The 15593-nt window shown below is 41.8% G+C and overlaps 1 protein-coding gene across 1 annotated transcript in view; it reads left to right on the top strand.

The window, feature by feature from the left end:
- Positions 1-14825, top strand: part of ADAM9 (ADAM metallopeptidase domain 9) — an 87460-nt gene extending 72635 nt beyond the window's left edge. Inside the window, exons 12-22 of the mRNA XM_069945243.1 lie at positions 1772-1943; positions 2385-2477; positions 3072-3267; positions 4367-4472; positions 5042-5225; positions 5334-5414; positions 6700-6805; positions 7105-7240; positions 7494-7785; positions 8633-8700; positions 9694-14825. Of these exons, the coding sequence (XP_069801344.1) occupies positions 1772-1943; positions 2385-2477; positions 3072-3267; positions 4367-4472; positions 5042-5225; positions 5334-5414; positions 6700-6805; positions 7105-7240; positions 7494-7785; positions 8633-8700; positions 9694-9772 (1513 nt within the window). The 3' untranslated portion in view covers positions 9773-14825. The remainder of the gene's footprint in view (positions 1-1771; positions 1944-2384; positions 2478-3071; positions 3268-4366; positions 4473-5041; positions 5226-5333; positions 5415-6699; positions 6806-7104; positions 7241-7493; positions 7786-8632; positions 8701-9693) is intronic.
- The last annotated feature ends 768 nt before the right edge of the window (positions 14826-15593 follow it).

Here is a 15593-nt window from a genome sequence, read left to right as displayed (position 1 = left end):
TTAACAAGCCACCCTGGTTCTTCCTTCTCCGGTTACAAATATAACATATAATCATCCATTATCTTAGTTCAATAACATTTACTCCTTTCCTAGCCCTAGACATGAATCTTTTACTTATTATCAGGTAAAGTATGGAGTACACAATTCTATATTAACTATACCCCACCCCCTATCCCACCCCCAACCCCTCCCCTTGGACCCAATTTCGGGAGAAAAAGAAAAGAAAAAAAAAAACCCCAAAAAAACAACTTCTTAATATCTTTTCCTACATTCGAAGAACGCTGGTACTAACCGTCATTTCTCCAATATTGCTTCCATCCTTGTACACATTTATTCACAGTATTGTACCCCCGTTTTCCCCTTTGATGCCACAGCTCATGTCCCAACATAGTGCTGGCTACTTCCTTCCACTCTGCTACAGTTGGGGCCTTTGGCGAAATCCAGTTTCTTAAAATCACTAACCGTGCAACAAAGAACAATTTATAAATGATTCCTTTTCTAATTTTAGGTGTAAGATCCACCTCCATCACCCCCACTATTGCACACTCATATTCTTTTTCAACCTTTAACTCAAAAATCTTTGTCAGAACTAAAAAAATATTGTGCCAATAAGTTACCACCTTTCGACAAAACCACCAGTGGTGATCTAAATCTGTGTTCATATCTTCACATCTTATACACTTTTGACTTTTATTTCTTTTCCACTTCACCATATCATTTATTGAATAATATAATCTATGATTTACAAAAAACTGTGTCACCTTATTTGAACTATTTGTGATATGATCCCTTGCAGATTTATACACTTCCTCCCAAAATTCCAGCTCTTTAACCCCTAGTGTTTTTTCCCATTTTTCTTGTGATTTCATTGTAAGTTTCCCATCTTCTAGTGTGCCCAATATTTTATACAATTTTGTGACTCCCCCTGTAGCCTTACCATCTATCTGGATGACTTGTGTAAACACTTTGGAGCTCATCACCCGCCATTTATTTACATCTGTTACTGTTCTTACTGACATATATAACTGGAGGTATCTTAATTTACACAGCTTCTTATCAGAGGACTTGCATAGGTCTTCATATTTATTCAAGACTCCATCTGTAAAAACTGTTCCACGTACCTCACCACCTTTGTAACCAATATTCTGGGTCTGCTAACCCCTCCAATTCTGGATAGTGATTGTTTCGAAACAAAGGTGTAAAATTAAGAGCCCCCACAACCCCCTCCCCTTTTTTCACAAGATACCATGCGTTTAACAGCATCCTCTGTATGGAGTATTTAGGGTACCCTGATTGACTTTTCATTTCCAGCACCTCAAATATGTTACCAGCTGCTCCCTTCTGTTCTTCCACCCAATTTGCCAGTACCTGCACCTCTTTCCATTTAGTCAGCCATGTCAATACCATTGCTACATAATATCTAAACACATCAGGCAAAGCTAGCCCTCCCTTTCTTCAGGTTGAGTGAAGTATTTCATTCTCATACGCGTTCTTCTACCTCTCCAAATAAGCATGTTAAATACCGCTTCTATCCTCCGAAACACCCGTTTACCCAGCCATACGTGTGCTCCTGCCAATACATACGGCAACTGGGGTAACCATATCATTCTAATTAACCCCATTCTGTCCGCTCTCGATAAGGGTAATTTATTCCATATCTGGGCTTGTTGTTTCATTTTATTTAATCTAGGGGAAATATTCAGCTCTTCAAATCTCCGTATGTCTGTCTGTATATTAATATTACATGTCGTCCCTCTTTCCTTCCCTGTAGAGATTCTAAAAACTTCAGCAGCTGCAGTGAAGATGACTTTGAGAAGTTAATTCTGAACAAAGGAGGAAGTTGCCTCCTGAATGTGCCACAGCCGGACGAGTCCTACACCGCCCCCTTCTGTGGGAACAAGTTGGTGGACCCAGGGGAGGAGTGCGACTGTGGAAATGAAAAGGTCAGTATACCCCCTGAACTCAAAGCTCTAATAGAACACTGCCCCTAGTGGCCAAGTGGCATAAAGACCTCATTGCCTCATCCAAAAAGTAAAAGAATTGAGTTTTCCCAAATGAAGTAGAGCTGGTTTGGTAAACTGACACAACTCATTGGGTATGTTGTATTTGGTTGTACACTGGACCTGTATGAGTGCCTATATGAGTAACCCACTTATATATGTATATTAGCTCTGTGGCATTGTCCTATGCAATGCTGTACATATACAGGAAGCATCTTTAAAGCTATAGGATGTGATGTATATTTTAGTTCTTACTGCATCCATTGGGTGCCATGGTGGTGTACTGGAGTGCATGTGTCCCAATGAAGGCTGCCTCCTAAACTCTTTACTCCTATCTGTTATGGGTGAATAAATACTGTTTCTGTATTTCATGGGGAATTATAGGAATGTGAGAAGGATCCCTGTTGCCAGCCCGGGACGTGCAAGCTGCGTTCTGGAGCCGATTGTGCAAATGGTGCCTGCTGCCAAAACTGCCGGGTAAGTGTTATGGTGCGAGCTTAGCACTAAAAACTAAATAGAGAGGGGGAGGGGAGGGAGGAGGCATGCATGCATGCAGCAGCTCAGCACACTAAGAAAAGCAGGGTTTTTTTTACCTTGCAAATAGCCATCAGATAAAAGAGACAGAGAGGGATGACAGGAAGCTAAGGAGTGAACACAGAGCAGTGCGCTTCTCCCAGCTCTATCTAGTCATAGGTGGAGATCTGGATGCTCAGATCACGACCGACCAATACTTTTGATACATCTATGTGACAGGGACGCTTTAGGCTTAGAAAAACGTCACCACTTTCCAGCAGACAAGGCACCACCAGTTTGGGTTTGGGTTTCACAGCTCCGTTCCATTTAAGTGAATAGAGCTGAAGTGTAATACCACACACAACCTGAGGACAGGGATGGTGCTGTGTTTGCAAGTAGCTGTGCTTTTTTTAAATCCTGGATAATCCTTTTAAGAATACCATTTCTGTTGGGTGGTTAACGGCACAATCATCTGACCACTGTGGGTGCCTACATGTTCCTCCTGCAGTTTTAAATGTCTTTCTACCATTTCATTTTTTTTTTAATTTCCCCCCTTAGTTTTCCCCCGGTGGTACCGTGTGCCGAGCTGTGACCAACGAATGTGACCTCCCGGAGTATTGCAATGGCTCCTCCCCTTACTGCCAGCCTGACGTATTTATTCAGAACGGAAGCCCGTGCCAAAGCGGCCAAGCCTATTGCTACAATGGCATTTGCCAGTATTACGACGGCCAGTGCCAAAGAATATTCGGACAAAGTAAGAGCTTAACCTTTAGAGTGTTACGTCCTCATCTGTCCGTTCCACACGATAATCGTTTGGTGTAATAGGTCATGCTTTTAATGATATGCACGATATCGGCTGATCGTTAATTTAAAGCATGACCTAAAACCCTGATAACCATAGTGACAGTCTAATGGCCACCACTATCTTCTATGGGCCCACCCGGGTAATCTAAGGATTGTCCGCACAGCCCCTCACGCTGCTCCCCACTCGAAGTCTGTGTGTGTAATAGTATCGATAGCGAGTGGGGAACAAGGAGCAAGGGAGTGCTGACCTGAAATATCGGGCCGTCTAATACGGCCATTACAGTATATCAACCAATAGGTTCCAGAGAGTAATAGTATGGAGAACGCGATGCAGTTATTTGTTCTAAAGCCATTATACCTATGGAAGCAGAGCCACAACCATAATGGAGTACCCCTTCTCCAATCCTCTCCACCACCATTCTGTGTAATAGACTGAAGGTTGCTATTACTGGGCTGTATCCACACTGTGGGGGCCCGCTCTATGTGTATTCATTGTATGTGCCCATAGACTACTTTGGGGATAGGCTCTATGGGGGAGATTTATCAAACTGGTGTAAAGTAGAATTTGCCCAGTTGCCCCGGCAACCAATCAGATTCCACCTTTCATTTTCCAAAGAGTCTGTGATGAATGAAAAGTGGAATCTGATTGGTTGCTAGGGGCAACTGAGCCAGTTCTACTTTACACCAGTTTGATAAATCTCCCCCCATGTGTATTTATTGTATGTGTCCATAGACCACTGTAGGGACACGCTCCATGTGTATTCATTGTATGTGTAGGCCATAGACCACTGTAGGGACACGCTCCATGTGTATTCATTGTATGTGTAGGCCATAGACCACTGTAGGGACACGCTCCATGTGTATTCATTGTATGTGTAGGCCATAGACCACTGTAGGGACACGCTCCATGTGTATTCATTGTATGTGTAGGCCATAGACCACTGTGGGGATAGGCTCCATGTGTATTCATTGTATGTGTAGGCCATAGACCACTGTGGGCCAGGCTGTCGTACGCCATTGTATGACACGTATGTGATTGTATGTTGTAGATGCCAAGGCTGCTGCTCCGATTTGTTTCCAAAATGTAAACTCTAAAGGGGACCGATTTGGGAACTGTGGCTATCAGGGCAACGCATACAAATCCTGTGAATCACGGTAAGGCACAAGGTTTATTTTAGAGAACCCTTAGGTCACATTGGGTTAGTTTTTTAGCCGCGTTTCCCTATGAACTATTAGACTAGGGCTACATTGTATGTTGCTGTGTAGCCCTAGCCTTATAGCTATAATAATCGCCATAAATAAAATCGTAAAAAAAAACATTTATAAGAATACCTGAACCAACGATGCGGGGAGTTTATTTTTAAGTCTCGTCTTGACAAACCTTCAGTGACATCTTTGTTCCCTAATATACTTCATTAGGACATATGGATGTCTTTGAAGGGGTTCATCCCTGGCAGATGTGAGCCATATGAATGATGGCATGTAATACTCCATGTCTCCAGTAGTGGTCACTGCAGTAAAAATGAGCAGCAAAGTCAGCCTATCACTAACCTTTATATGTTTTTAAAAGGGTTCTGTCACTTTTAAAAAAGAACTGTAGACATATTGTTGAGACATGTCTGATTCATTTGGGGTCACCTTTGCTGTACTTGGATTGTGTTGGTTATGTAGGCAGTGAGATCTTTTCTGGCTCTTTACTATATTTTGCCATTCTCTCTTCCTAGAAATGCAATGTGTGGGAAGTTACAGTGTGAGAATGTGAACTCCATGCCTATCTTTGGCATTGAGCCATCAATTATTAAGACCCCTGTCCAAGGTATTACATGCTGGGGAGTGGATTTCCAACTTGGTACCGATGTTCCCGATCCTGCAATGGTCAGTGAGGGCACCAAGTGTGCAGAGGGCAAGGTAAGGATCCCCGAAAACATATTTCATTTGTTCTCCATACACATTTATTATCATCAGTTTTTGTTTTCAGAAAGGAATGTCCTAAAATGTCTTGTATCTTTGTATTAGGTTTGTAAGGAGTTCCAGTGTGTCGACGCATCAAGGCTGGGTTATGACTGTGATGTACAAAATAAATGTGGTGGTAATGGGGTGAGTATCACATATTTATCCTTCATTTGTACTGCTTATCAAAGTCCAAGTTCTCTAAAATTGTCTCTATGTGTTTCCTGCAATACTGTATTATTAAATATATATGAAGGGTGTGTGTTGGGCCCATTGGGGTCCCTCCTGTGCAAATTGTACATATGGCAAAAGGTTTTTGTTGAGGCCTCAAAATCTTATAAATTTGACCCTCTCCCCTTGACATATCAATTGAGTTTTCAGTCTGGTGGTTTTCCAGAAGTAAAATTCTCAGATGTCTTCAGAATGATGATGTCCATTTGCTTATCCAAGGGACATATGGAATCAAGATCTTTAGATCATCGTATATGAGAGTGCCTCTTTAGCTACTGAAGAAAACCAACTTCCTCCATGGGAAATGTAGTTTTATAACAGCTCGAGAGCCACAGGGGAAGATGGGATGGGGAAGACTGATGATCAGTATAGCATATTTAGCAGATTTTGGGACCAACACCATATGAAGAACCATGGCTCTTCAAAGTGTCACTGTTGTTAAAATTTTTATTGCAGAAATCAATAGTACAGGCGATTTTAAGAAACGTTGTAATTGGGTTTATTAGCCAAAAAATTAATTTTTATCATGAAAAAGCAGTTTGAAGCTCTCCCCGTCATTATGGTTTTCCTATGGAGAGAGAAAGTAGAGGCAGCAAAACAGGACAACAAAGAGTTAATTTACATTCACATCACAGGCTCTCTCATCTGCAGTCACCACTGACCTCTCTGACCTCTGAATAGCACTGTGAATAGCTCCCTCACTGAGCAATCCTTTGTTCTCTGCTCTCAGCTGCCTGCTAATCTCGCTCCTTTCCCCTCCCCTCTTCATAGACCAGACAGATCCGACTGATGAAAAAAACAGTCGAGATTTCCTGATTCTGAGCAGTGGATGACAGAAAGGAGAGGAGGGGGGACCTGGGAAAAGGCTTTTTACATGCAGATAATGGCATATTTGGCTAATAAACCCAATTAAAAGTTTCTTAAAATCGCCTGGACTATTGATTTCTGCAAAAAAAAAAAAATTATGACAGTGACTCTTTAAGGAAAAGTTGCTATGAACATTTATGGGGTATTCCCTAACCCCTGTTCTTTCTCTGTTCATCACCAAGCAAGAAGCAACAACGGAAATTCAACTCTGGAAATACATGTGGTTCCCAACTCTGGGATCGGCATCCATTGGACATTTATGGGTATTAGCTACAATGACAGGCAGGTGGACAGTAGTGCTGTTATTTTGGCTGACTTTGTGTTTGTTTTATAGGTGTGTAACAACAACAAGAACTGTCACTGTAATGAAGGTTGGGCCTACCCAGACTGCAAAAAACACGGTTATGGTGGAAGCGTTGACAGCGGCCCTACATATAACGGTATAATAATGGTGCGGGGGGACTTCCTGGGGAATAATAAACACCTACATTACAATACTTTTAGCTAACATTAGGAATTATTGCATCAATGATTTCCATTTTTGCCCCGTTCTGCACACTGCTCCTCATCCCCCCAGTCCATATATTCTGCACATTCATATTACTGTACTCCTGAATTTGGATCTAAATGGAAGGAAGTCTACCATTTGGCAATATTTCCTTTAATATCATTAGTTACAAGGATCTTTCCAGTTCTTGTTCCTGACCCCAAGCTGCCATTTTGTTTCTTGACACTACAGATAAGGACACCTCTCTCAGGGACGGGCTGCTCATCTTCTTTTTGTTAGTCGTACCCCTCTTGGCCCTTGGAATATTTGTGTTTTTCCGGAGAAACGAACTGAAGAGGAGATTCTGTGGGGGGAGAAGATCACATGGGTAAGTGACCAAAGCTTCTGAGTGTTCAGACCCCGACCGATCATTAGATAGACCCAGGAGAAGCGCTCAGCTAAGCTCTTTACTCCTCACAGCAAGCCAGGGAGTGGAGCTCTTAGCAGAGTACTGCTACCATCCCTGTCTAATGTTCGTAAAGGAAACACACCTCTGTTCCCTTAAATTTTAAGCAAGTGGTTTCATTACATTTTATTAAAGGCTAGAGATCTCATTCTTGCATATACAAATGATTCAACAGGACGTCCCAAGATGGCAGCCGAGATAAACCCAAGAACGTCCCTGGCAGAGGCGATCCAGCAGCAGGAGAACCAAGAAACGCACCAAACAATGGACCAGGTAGAGGTGGTGCCCCAGTGAACGCTCCAAGGAATGCATCTCAAATGCAAGCAGCCAGGGTTCCCCCTAATGCGAGACCACAGAGAAACCTGCAGAATGTACCACCAGGTGGGGGCCCTGCAGTAAACGCCCCTCCCAGGAGTGTGCCACCCATGGGACCCAACAGAAATATTCCCCCATCATCTTATGAAAGTGTGAGTATCTGAATGTAACATACAAAGATGTCCTACTGATGGGTCAGAGACCCTCAGATGTTTTGGGGGAATAGAGGATAAGGTGGTGTTGGCTGCTCATATTATCTACAGCTGCAACTACAGGGGAATGTAATATTACATTTGGCCATTCATATAGATGGTAAGCATGGCCAGACTAGAGCCATGGCTAGGCTAGGCTAGAGCTGCAGCTATAGCTTCAATGTCATCTGTAATAGTATGGGGATGCTAAAGTTCAACACCGGACCATTATGTTTTCAAGGTAGATAAGCCAACACCAGAAGTTTCTGGCAGCAACCTAAAGGGGTATTCCACTCAAATATAACTTTTGATATGTTGCTGGCCATGGTGAGACTAACAATTCCTTCCATACTTGTTATCTATTTGGTCTCACTTTCTCAGTTCTGAGCTGCTTTTTTCTGCTGATGACACAAAAAACTGCATGTGTGCTTTTCTCTCTGTCTCCCCTTCCTCCCCCTCCCTTCTGAGACGGCTGATGCAAACAAGTCTCTGGCAGGCTGTATCTACAACTTTACAAGGCTGGGAGGGCTAATCTGAGGTCAAGTTGCTAATGAACTCACTGTGATTAATCCTCTCGGCTTTACAAAGTTGTTACAAAGTTGCAGATAAGGAGGAAGGAGAAGGAGGAGACAGAGAGAAAAGCTCACATACAGTTTTTTGTGTCTTCAGTAGAAAGCAGCAGCTGAGAACTGGTGGAAGGAGACTTAATTAGATGATAATGTATGGAATGAATTGTTAGTCTAAGGCTGTTTCATGATCTTCACCTTTAATAAATAATGGTTTGTATATATCTGTTCTATCTTCACAGTCCTATAACTCAAATAACGTCGCTGTTCCAACATATGCAGTAAGGCAACCTCAACATACACCGTCTAGGTAAGTCGCCTGTAACCAAAGTAATTCTCAGGAAATTCCCAGTGAAAACTATCCAAGGAATATGCGGCCATTGGTTTGGTTTTGCCCACATGTGGTTAAAACAATATAGCACCTGACGCCTCCTCTCAGAAATAAGCATTGGTAGGAGTAGAGGGATGGGGTACTGTCTGAACAACCTCTTTAATAAAGTGGCTGTACTTTTTAGGGAGTATGAAAGTGATATTGGGAACCACTTTTTTATGGCAAATAGCCGCTGCAAAAAAAGAAGGACTTGGTTGAGTGTATTTCTTGCTGGTACGAAAACGGAACCCCTCATATTACACTATATTTAATGGCCTTATTACACGGGGCGATTAGCCTTGTTCTTCTGTTGATCTGGCTGCTGAAAAGTCACTGGCCGTCAGCTGCACATCTCCCTGTCTAATAGGGGATGTGACACTGACAGCCGAATGTAGGAAAGGGATGCACACAGGGGCGTAGCTAGGATTCATGGGGCCCTATAGCAAAAAACTGTATGGGGCCAGAGGCAGAATCCTGCGTGCAGCCACAACCCTTTTTTGTGTTGCAGTATGTAAGAGAACACTGGGTCACTTACACACTGCAGTACATAAGGGGTTAAGCAAAAGTACACAGGAGGCTCTTATCTTCCCTGGGCCCCCTTCCTCCACGGGCCCCATAGCAACCGCCTTCCCTGCCTCTATGGTAGCTACGCCACTGGATGCACAATATGATCGGGCCCTGTGAAGGATCGGTAAATTGGGGCCCGATCAGTTGATTTATAGATTAGGCTAAAGAATCGTTGAAGGGTAAGCCATCATTGTTGATGTCACAGAGAACTTGTATACAATGTGTTTACAGAACCTTAGTCCATCATTTGAATTGGGGGTTAACAAGTATAGGGAAAAGAGTAAATGCTAATATATTGTGTTTTCTATTCATCTATGTGAAGATAACGTATGCATCCATCATTGTCCACATTTATTATCATTCTAGGCCTCCGCTTCCCCACCAAAGAGAAACCACACATCCTAACATTGCTCCGGCACGCCCTCCGCCCGCCCCTCCGGTATAACGCTGCCTTCTGGGATCAGCGTAGCCTTTCTATCTGACTTTGTAACTAGGTACATCCGTGTTTCCAAGAGACACATCTTTTATCATGCTTGGGAGACAAATAAAATAAAAAAAGATTGCTTTCTAGGAACATGAAGCTGGCCTTAAGATCTGTGGCGCTTGGGTTTTACCGCACAGTCATAGATTCTCTGTTTACAGCGTGTGACTTCTGTAATGTCCGAGCGATCCATCAGAATCCTCATAGACCTTCATGTCTGAACAAGTAGAATTTTGAAGGATTTTACTAAAAAAAAATTGATGATTTTAACATAATTGGATTTTCGAGCCTCAGAACATCCTCTCATCTGTACAACCCTATCTGCGGCTATACTGGACCGAATAGCAGGTGTTACAACGCTATCTACTCACCATCCTTCGGCTTGATATCATCAGTTTTCCAACACTGGATTTTCAGTCTTCTTCTTAACATCAACAAAGTGTAAATCTACATTTGTGACCAGTAATTTAATTGTTCCATTGCTTTTATGTGTACAGCCCCATGTGTCTCCATGGTAACAGACTACAAACAAACCATGTGTAGTCTGACTCTGCAGTCATATCTTCTTCCATCTATCCTTTTCTTATTAACATTTAGAGGACTATAGGACTGCAGGATCAGACTACACAAGGCTTACTTGTTACCGTGGAAGATCTGTATATGAGCTGTACAAAAAAAAAAGTAGAACTATTTGCTTCTCGTTACTTACTTTTTATTTTAGATCCATTGGTCCATTACAAGAAAAATTGTGAAGGTGGACAAAGCCTTAAAAATAATGTATGAAATGACAACATTTGTGAACTTAAAGGGGTTTGCCATATTTAGCTATCATGCAACCAATAAATTAAATATAACGTCAGTGGGGGGAGGAAGGCCTATTATCGACCCCCATAATATTCTCTTGTATTCCTTTTCAGTAGATAGCTAAAGGTAGGTTATCTCTTTAAATTCTTCTATTCCGTTTTACCACTATGATCAAGTCTTATTTTTGGCAGAGCCAAAAGTAGCCAATCAAAAAATGCAATACTTACTTTTTAAAATGTCGTCTGGTGCCTGATCGTTTCCTATGAGCAGCACCGCTCTGTTATTATTATTTGCACTAGTTCTAACATCCATGACCCCCATTGTGTTTCCATACACCAGTATTCCCTTATTCTGCCCATCGCCTCCTTTAGGCAACATTGTAAACGTTCAAAATGGCCGCTTCACCTTTCGGCCTTTGTGACCCAGATCTGAGTGTGCCCTATGCATTGTTATACTGTGAAGCAGACACTATAGAGGCGCATGTCTGAGAATAACACAAGCGTAAATTATTGTGCAAATTGCTCTGAATTTTCTCACATCTTATGTTTTTTTATGTATATTTTATGTAAAATTTCTTCAACCTGTGAATCTCCATCATGGTTGGGTTTACATCTATCAGTAAAGCGTTATTTACTGTCTACCTGCATACAGCGATGCTGTGCTCCTCAATGCTGAAAATAGATTAATTGCATGTAAAAAGTTAATTTAAAGGAGACATATCTGTAGATCTATGCCAGATAGCTTTTTAACAACATTGAGACATGGTGTGTGTTTTTTTGTCATTGGTTTTGAATGAATTTGGACTTAGGGTCCTAATGGCAATGAAGGGTGAGGGTCCATCGCTGGTCTTCCACTGTGCAGTATAGACTTAAATTCCGGCCATGTGGACCATGGACATCTGAAAAGTTCTTAAAGTTGATAAAAAGGTGGCCTAATGGTTCTGTTTGAAGGGTTATTAGACTTTTCCTACACTTGCCAACAGTCTCAATTTTAGGTGGTTAATTGCTCAAACCGTATCCAACAAGGTGACCCAAATATGGCCGTTTTTGGGGGTGGGGCTCAAATATTAAAATTTTGCCATATATGGAGAAGGTGTATATATAGAAGGTTCTGAGCTTGTGGCCGATGGCTACTTTAAATGAATTTGTTTGTGAATATATAAATTCCATATTCCATAGCCTTTATATCTCCCTATTCAGATTCTTGTTCTATTTTCTTGCAGTATTTTCTATAGACTCAAAAAGTCCCCAGAAAATAAAGGCCTGAGAATTGTCCTTCTGTGTTATTTACTATGAGACAATTTTGTTGCCAGAAAATACCATCAATTACTCACTTTTCCTGCAGTGACCGCTACAGGGGAAATGTGGTATTACATGTGGCCATTAAAATGACATATGAGCATAGCTTAAGAATGAGAGCTGGTGGTTGATCTATAGAGCGGATCACAAAAGCACAATACTCTTCTCTGGTTTTCTAATGTCCTAATAGGGCGTATGGAAAAGGGTTAAGGTTGGAAAACCCCTTTAATTCTACGAAAATTATGTTCAGCTATTGTACCTTGGGAGAGACATGGTTTGGCACCATACACCATTTGTGCCAAAATCTGTAGGTTTAGTCAATGTCTATAGGGGGACCTTAAACGGGTTATCCAGTGTTACAAAAACATGGCCACTTTCTTCCAGAGACAGCCCCACTCTTGTCTCCAGCTTGGCCGGGGTTTTGCTGCTCAGTTCCATTGAAGTGAATGAAGCTTAATTGCACCTGACTGGAGACAAGGGTGGTGCTGTCTCTGAAAGAAAGTGGCCATGTTTTTGTAACACTGGATAACCCCTTTAAGACTTCTTATTTCCTGGGGACTGCTCTCTATATGTTTAGAAGAACGTGTTCTTTTATGTCTATCACTCCATAATAAACCATGTGAATTCCTTCCTTTCTGCGGTAACATACTTGAAATAGACAACAGATAAGACTCCATAAAGAATGTATGTTTATAATCCATTGTCATGTCCTCCAATGAGTATATGTTTGTGCCTCTAGGCTACCTATTATTACATTGTTTTTGTTACATTGTTAGGCCCTGGCCTAAGGGAGACCTATACAATGACTGTAAAATCACCATATTCCTGCTTTTACAAAGCCTTTTATAACTGTCATGGTGTCCAATAGATGAGAACTGGTCATGTTTCCGTCCCCGGTTTTATTGTCTTCCCCACCCTTTATTGTTAACAGCCCAAAATGTCTGTCCAATAGTAGCTGGAGGCTCCATGGTACACATTGTTTCTTAGAAGTTATGTCCCCACCTGGGAAATTGTCAGACCTCTTCCCCTTGCTCACGGGTGGGTGCATGTGTAGTCATGTGACAACTAAACTCCACCCATGAGGGGAAAGATTTAAGAACTTTTTGCAGGAATTGAAGCTTCATAGGACCTAGGGCTAATAGTATGATGTTATTGGATGGCTGGAGATTTTTTTATTTAACTAGTACAGGAAATTTAAAGCATGTAGCTTGCCTAGGAGAAGAGCATCATAGATCTTGCCCAGTACTGCAATCATCCTTAAAGCTTCTTACAGAAACATGTCAAAAGTTTTTATTGTCCGGGGTCTGTGTGGTCGACCAGATTGTGACTGATCTGTCTGAGTGAGACAGCCCTATAGACTTACAGTATGCGGCTGTCTCAGTCACGGCGCATCGCCAGGAGAAAATACGCCAAGCACAGTGTTCTCCCCGCTCCTCCTCCTCAACAGTCGCAGTCTGAACAACTTATAGTAAGAACTTTGCTTACCTATTCCAATGAATTGATCTGTGCAGGTTGTCCAGGGTTAGAAGAATGGGTCACTCTTGTCTATGGGCTGTGTTCAGAGCTACAACTCATCCCCATTCAAGTGGATGGGGCTGATTTGGGTAATCTGGGGAAAAAATAGATTATTTTAAGGAAGTAATATGTAATAATATCAGTAGTTTGCATGCTCTGCACATCGTGATGAATTTGGGTTAATATAGAACAAGCTAAAAGTGTACCTGTTGCTTTAATAAGCTGACATGTCAAATATTTTGATTGGTCGGGGTCTGATTGTTTGCACCCCAACTGATCAGTGGAACAAATGGAGAGAGAAGGGTATAGCTGAGCGCCTTTCTCCTCACTGTTTGTCTATGGGAACCTAATGGTTCCATAGGCTTACATTATAAGACTTGGTCACATGGTACAGAGCCGGGTGAGAACGCACTTAGCGCCCAATACCACAGGCCAGAGAGATTAGAAGGTTTACAGGACATCTATTAGTGTACAATGGTCCCCTATGATAACACTGACTGTTGGGAGCTGAAGACCAGAGGTGTTGGCATTAGGGCCACATAAAGAGGCCTGGAACTACTAGGCAGAAATTTCCAAATAATAAATTCCCTATTCCATTGATCCTCATTTTTGTGTGGTTCCAGTCACCATAGATGATATTCTTCATCACACTGCGGATGGTTCCAGGATAAGGTACAGTAGGAGAAATAATGGGGTCTTTGGGCCCTAAAGAGTCCATGTGTACATTTGGCCTCTTGTGGCCCTGAATGTTACTGTTGCACGTCCACTTAACCTTATCCGTTGTCGTAAACGTCACATGAAGTCGCTTTGGGCAATCACAACTTCTGTCATTGACTGAACTTTTTGATGACTTTAAGTCATAGGACTGATAAGCTTCATAAAACCACTTCTTAGTTTTATTGTATGATTTATTCACTTAAAGCAATCAAGTATATGTAACGTGACTGGGAATGTTTCCTCTCGTTTCTTCTAATTGCAATTCAAAAATCTGGCCTATAGGGCGGCATTAGAAATCAGACCGCCATATTGGATCTGAGGCTGACCACTACTATGGGGCCCAGTTGAAAAGAAGATCCATATGTGAACTAATCCCCTCCAAACTATGAGGACTTGTGTGCTCCTGGGGAGAAATGACGGCCCATCTTCCTACAGGAACCCCATTTCCCAGGCTGTCATAAATTGAGGTGTTGCAATTAGATCAAACTTGACGGCATTGCCAGAAATGATGATTTCTCACTATCTGCATTGTTTAGTCCCATGCCCATACTAATGTAACTTTATACGTATGTTGTTTGAAACTTCACTTGACTTTTTTTTTTTATCATTTGATTTTCTTGAAGGGCTTTTATTAAGCGTGTAAAATAAATACACTGTAATCAATAAAGAATGTTTTTATAATATTTGATGCCTTCAGTGTTTTCCTACTCATTCTAAGACTATAAATTATAGACACCATCTTATTAAGGTAGTAGTGCATCCATCACATAGACCGGTACTGCTGGGTTGAGCATTAGCCAAGTGACCCCACACCCCCTTGGACAAAGCAGCTCTCTGATGCCACCTTTTGGGGATAGTTTTCCCTTCAACTCGGTTTCTTACTCCCGTAGAAAGTCTTATGTCATGACTGGGTATGTAAGCCAAGCCAGAAAACTCTCGGTTGCCTATCTGTAGACAATTGTTTCAGGGATATTGACCCTCATTAGTACAAAACAGGGAAATGGCTGTCTAAAGATGGGTAACTCTATCCTTACGTTTACTTGAATGAGAGGAGGAATCGCATGACCAGGTAGCGTGACAAGGCAGTTTTTGGTCACATGGACGAGAACCATTGTGTAGCCCTAGCCTTAAAGTATAACTTTTCTTGCAAAAATCAATAGTACGGAAAATTACAGACAGAGAAAATGGTCGGGTGAGAAAATGGTCGGGTCCGTCAACCCAAAATGGGTGTGACCCAGTGGTATTGTATAGTTTATAGTCACAGAGGAGAAGAGACCACCGTAGGTCATATAAACTCTAAAACATAACATTTATTGATTTGTTTAAAAGGCGCATGCTTCAACAATCGTTCGCACCAAAACACATCACATCAAATTGCTACAAAATATTGTGCTAAATTACATATAGAGTAGGGAAATGTGTGGCCCAATTATGGATGAATGGGTCATGTG

This window comes from Dendropsophus ebraccatus, chromosome 1, assembly GCF_027789765.1.
Source record: "Dendropsophus ebraccatus isolate aDenEbr1 chromosome 1, aDenEbr1.pat, whole genome shotgun sequence".
Lineage (NCBI taxonomy): Eukaryota > Metazoa > Chordata > Amphibia > Anura > Hylidae > Dendropsophus > Dendropsophus ebraccatus.
Note: the sequence above shows the minus strand (reverse complement) of the source record. Positions and strands in the feature narration are given on the sequence as shown.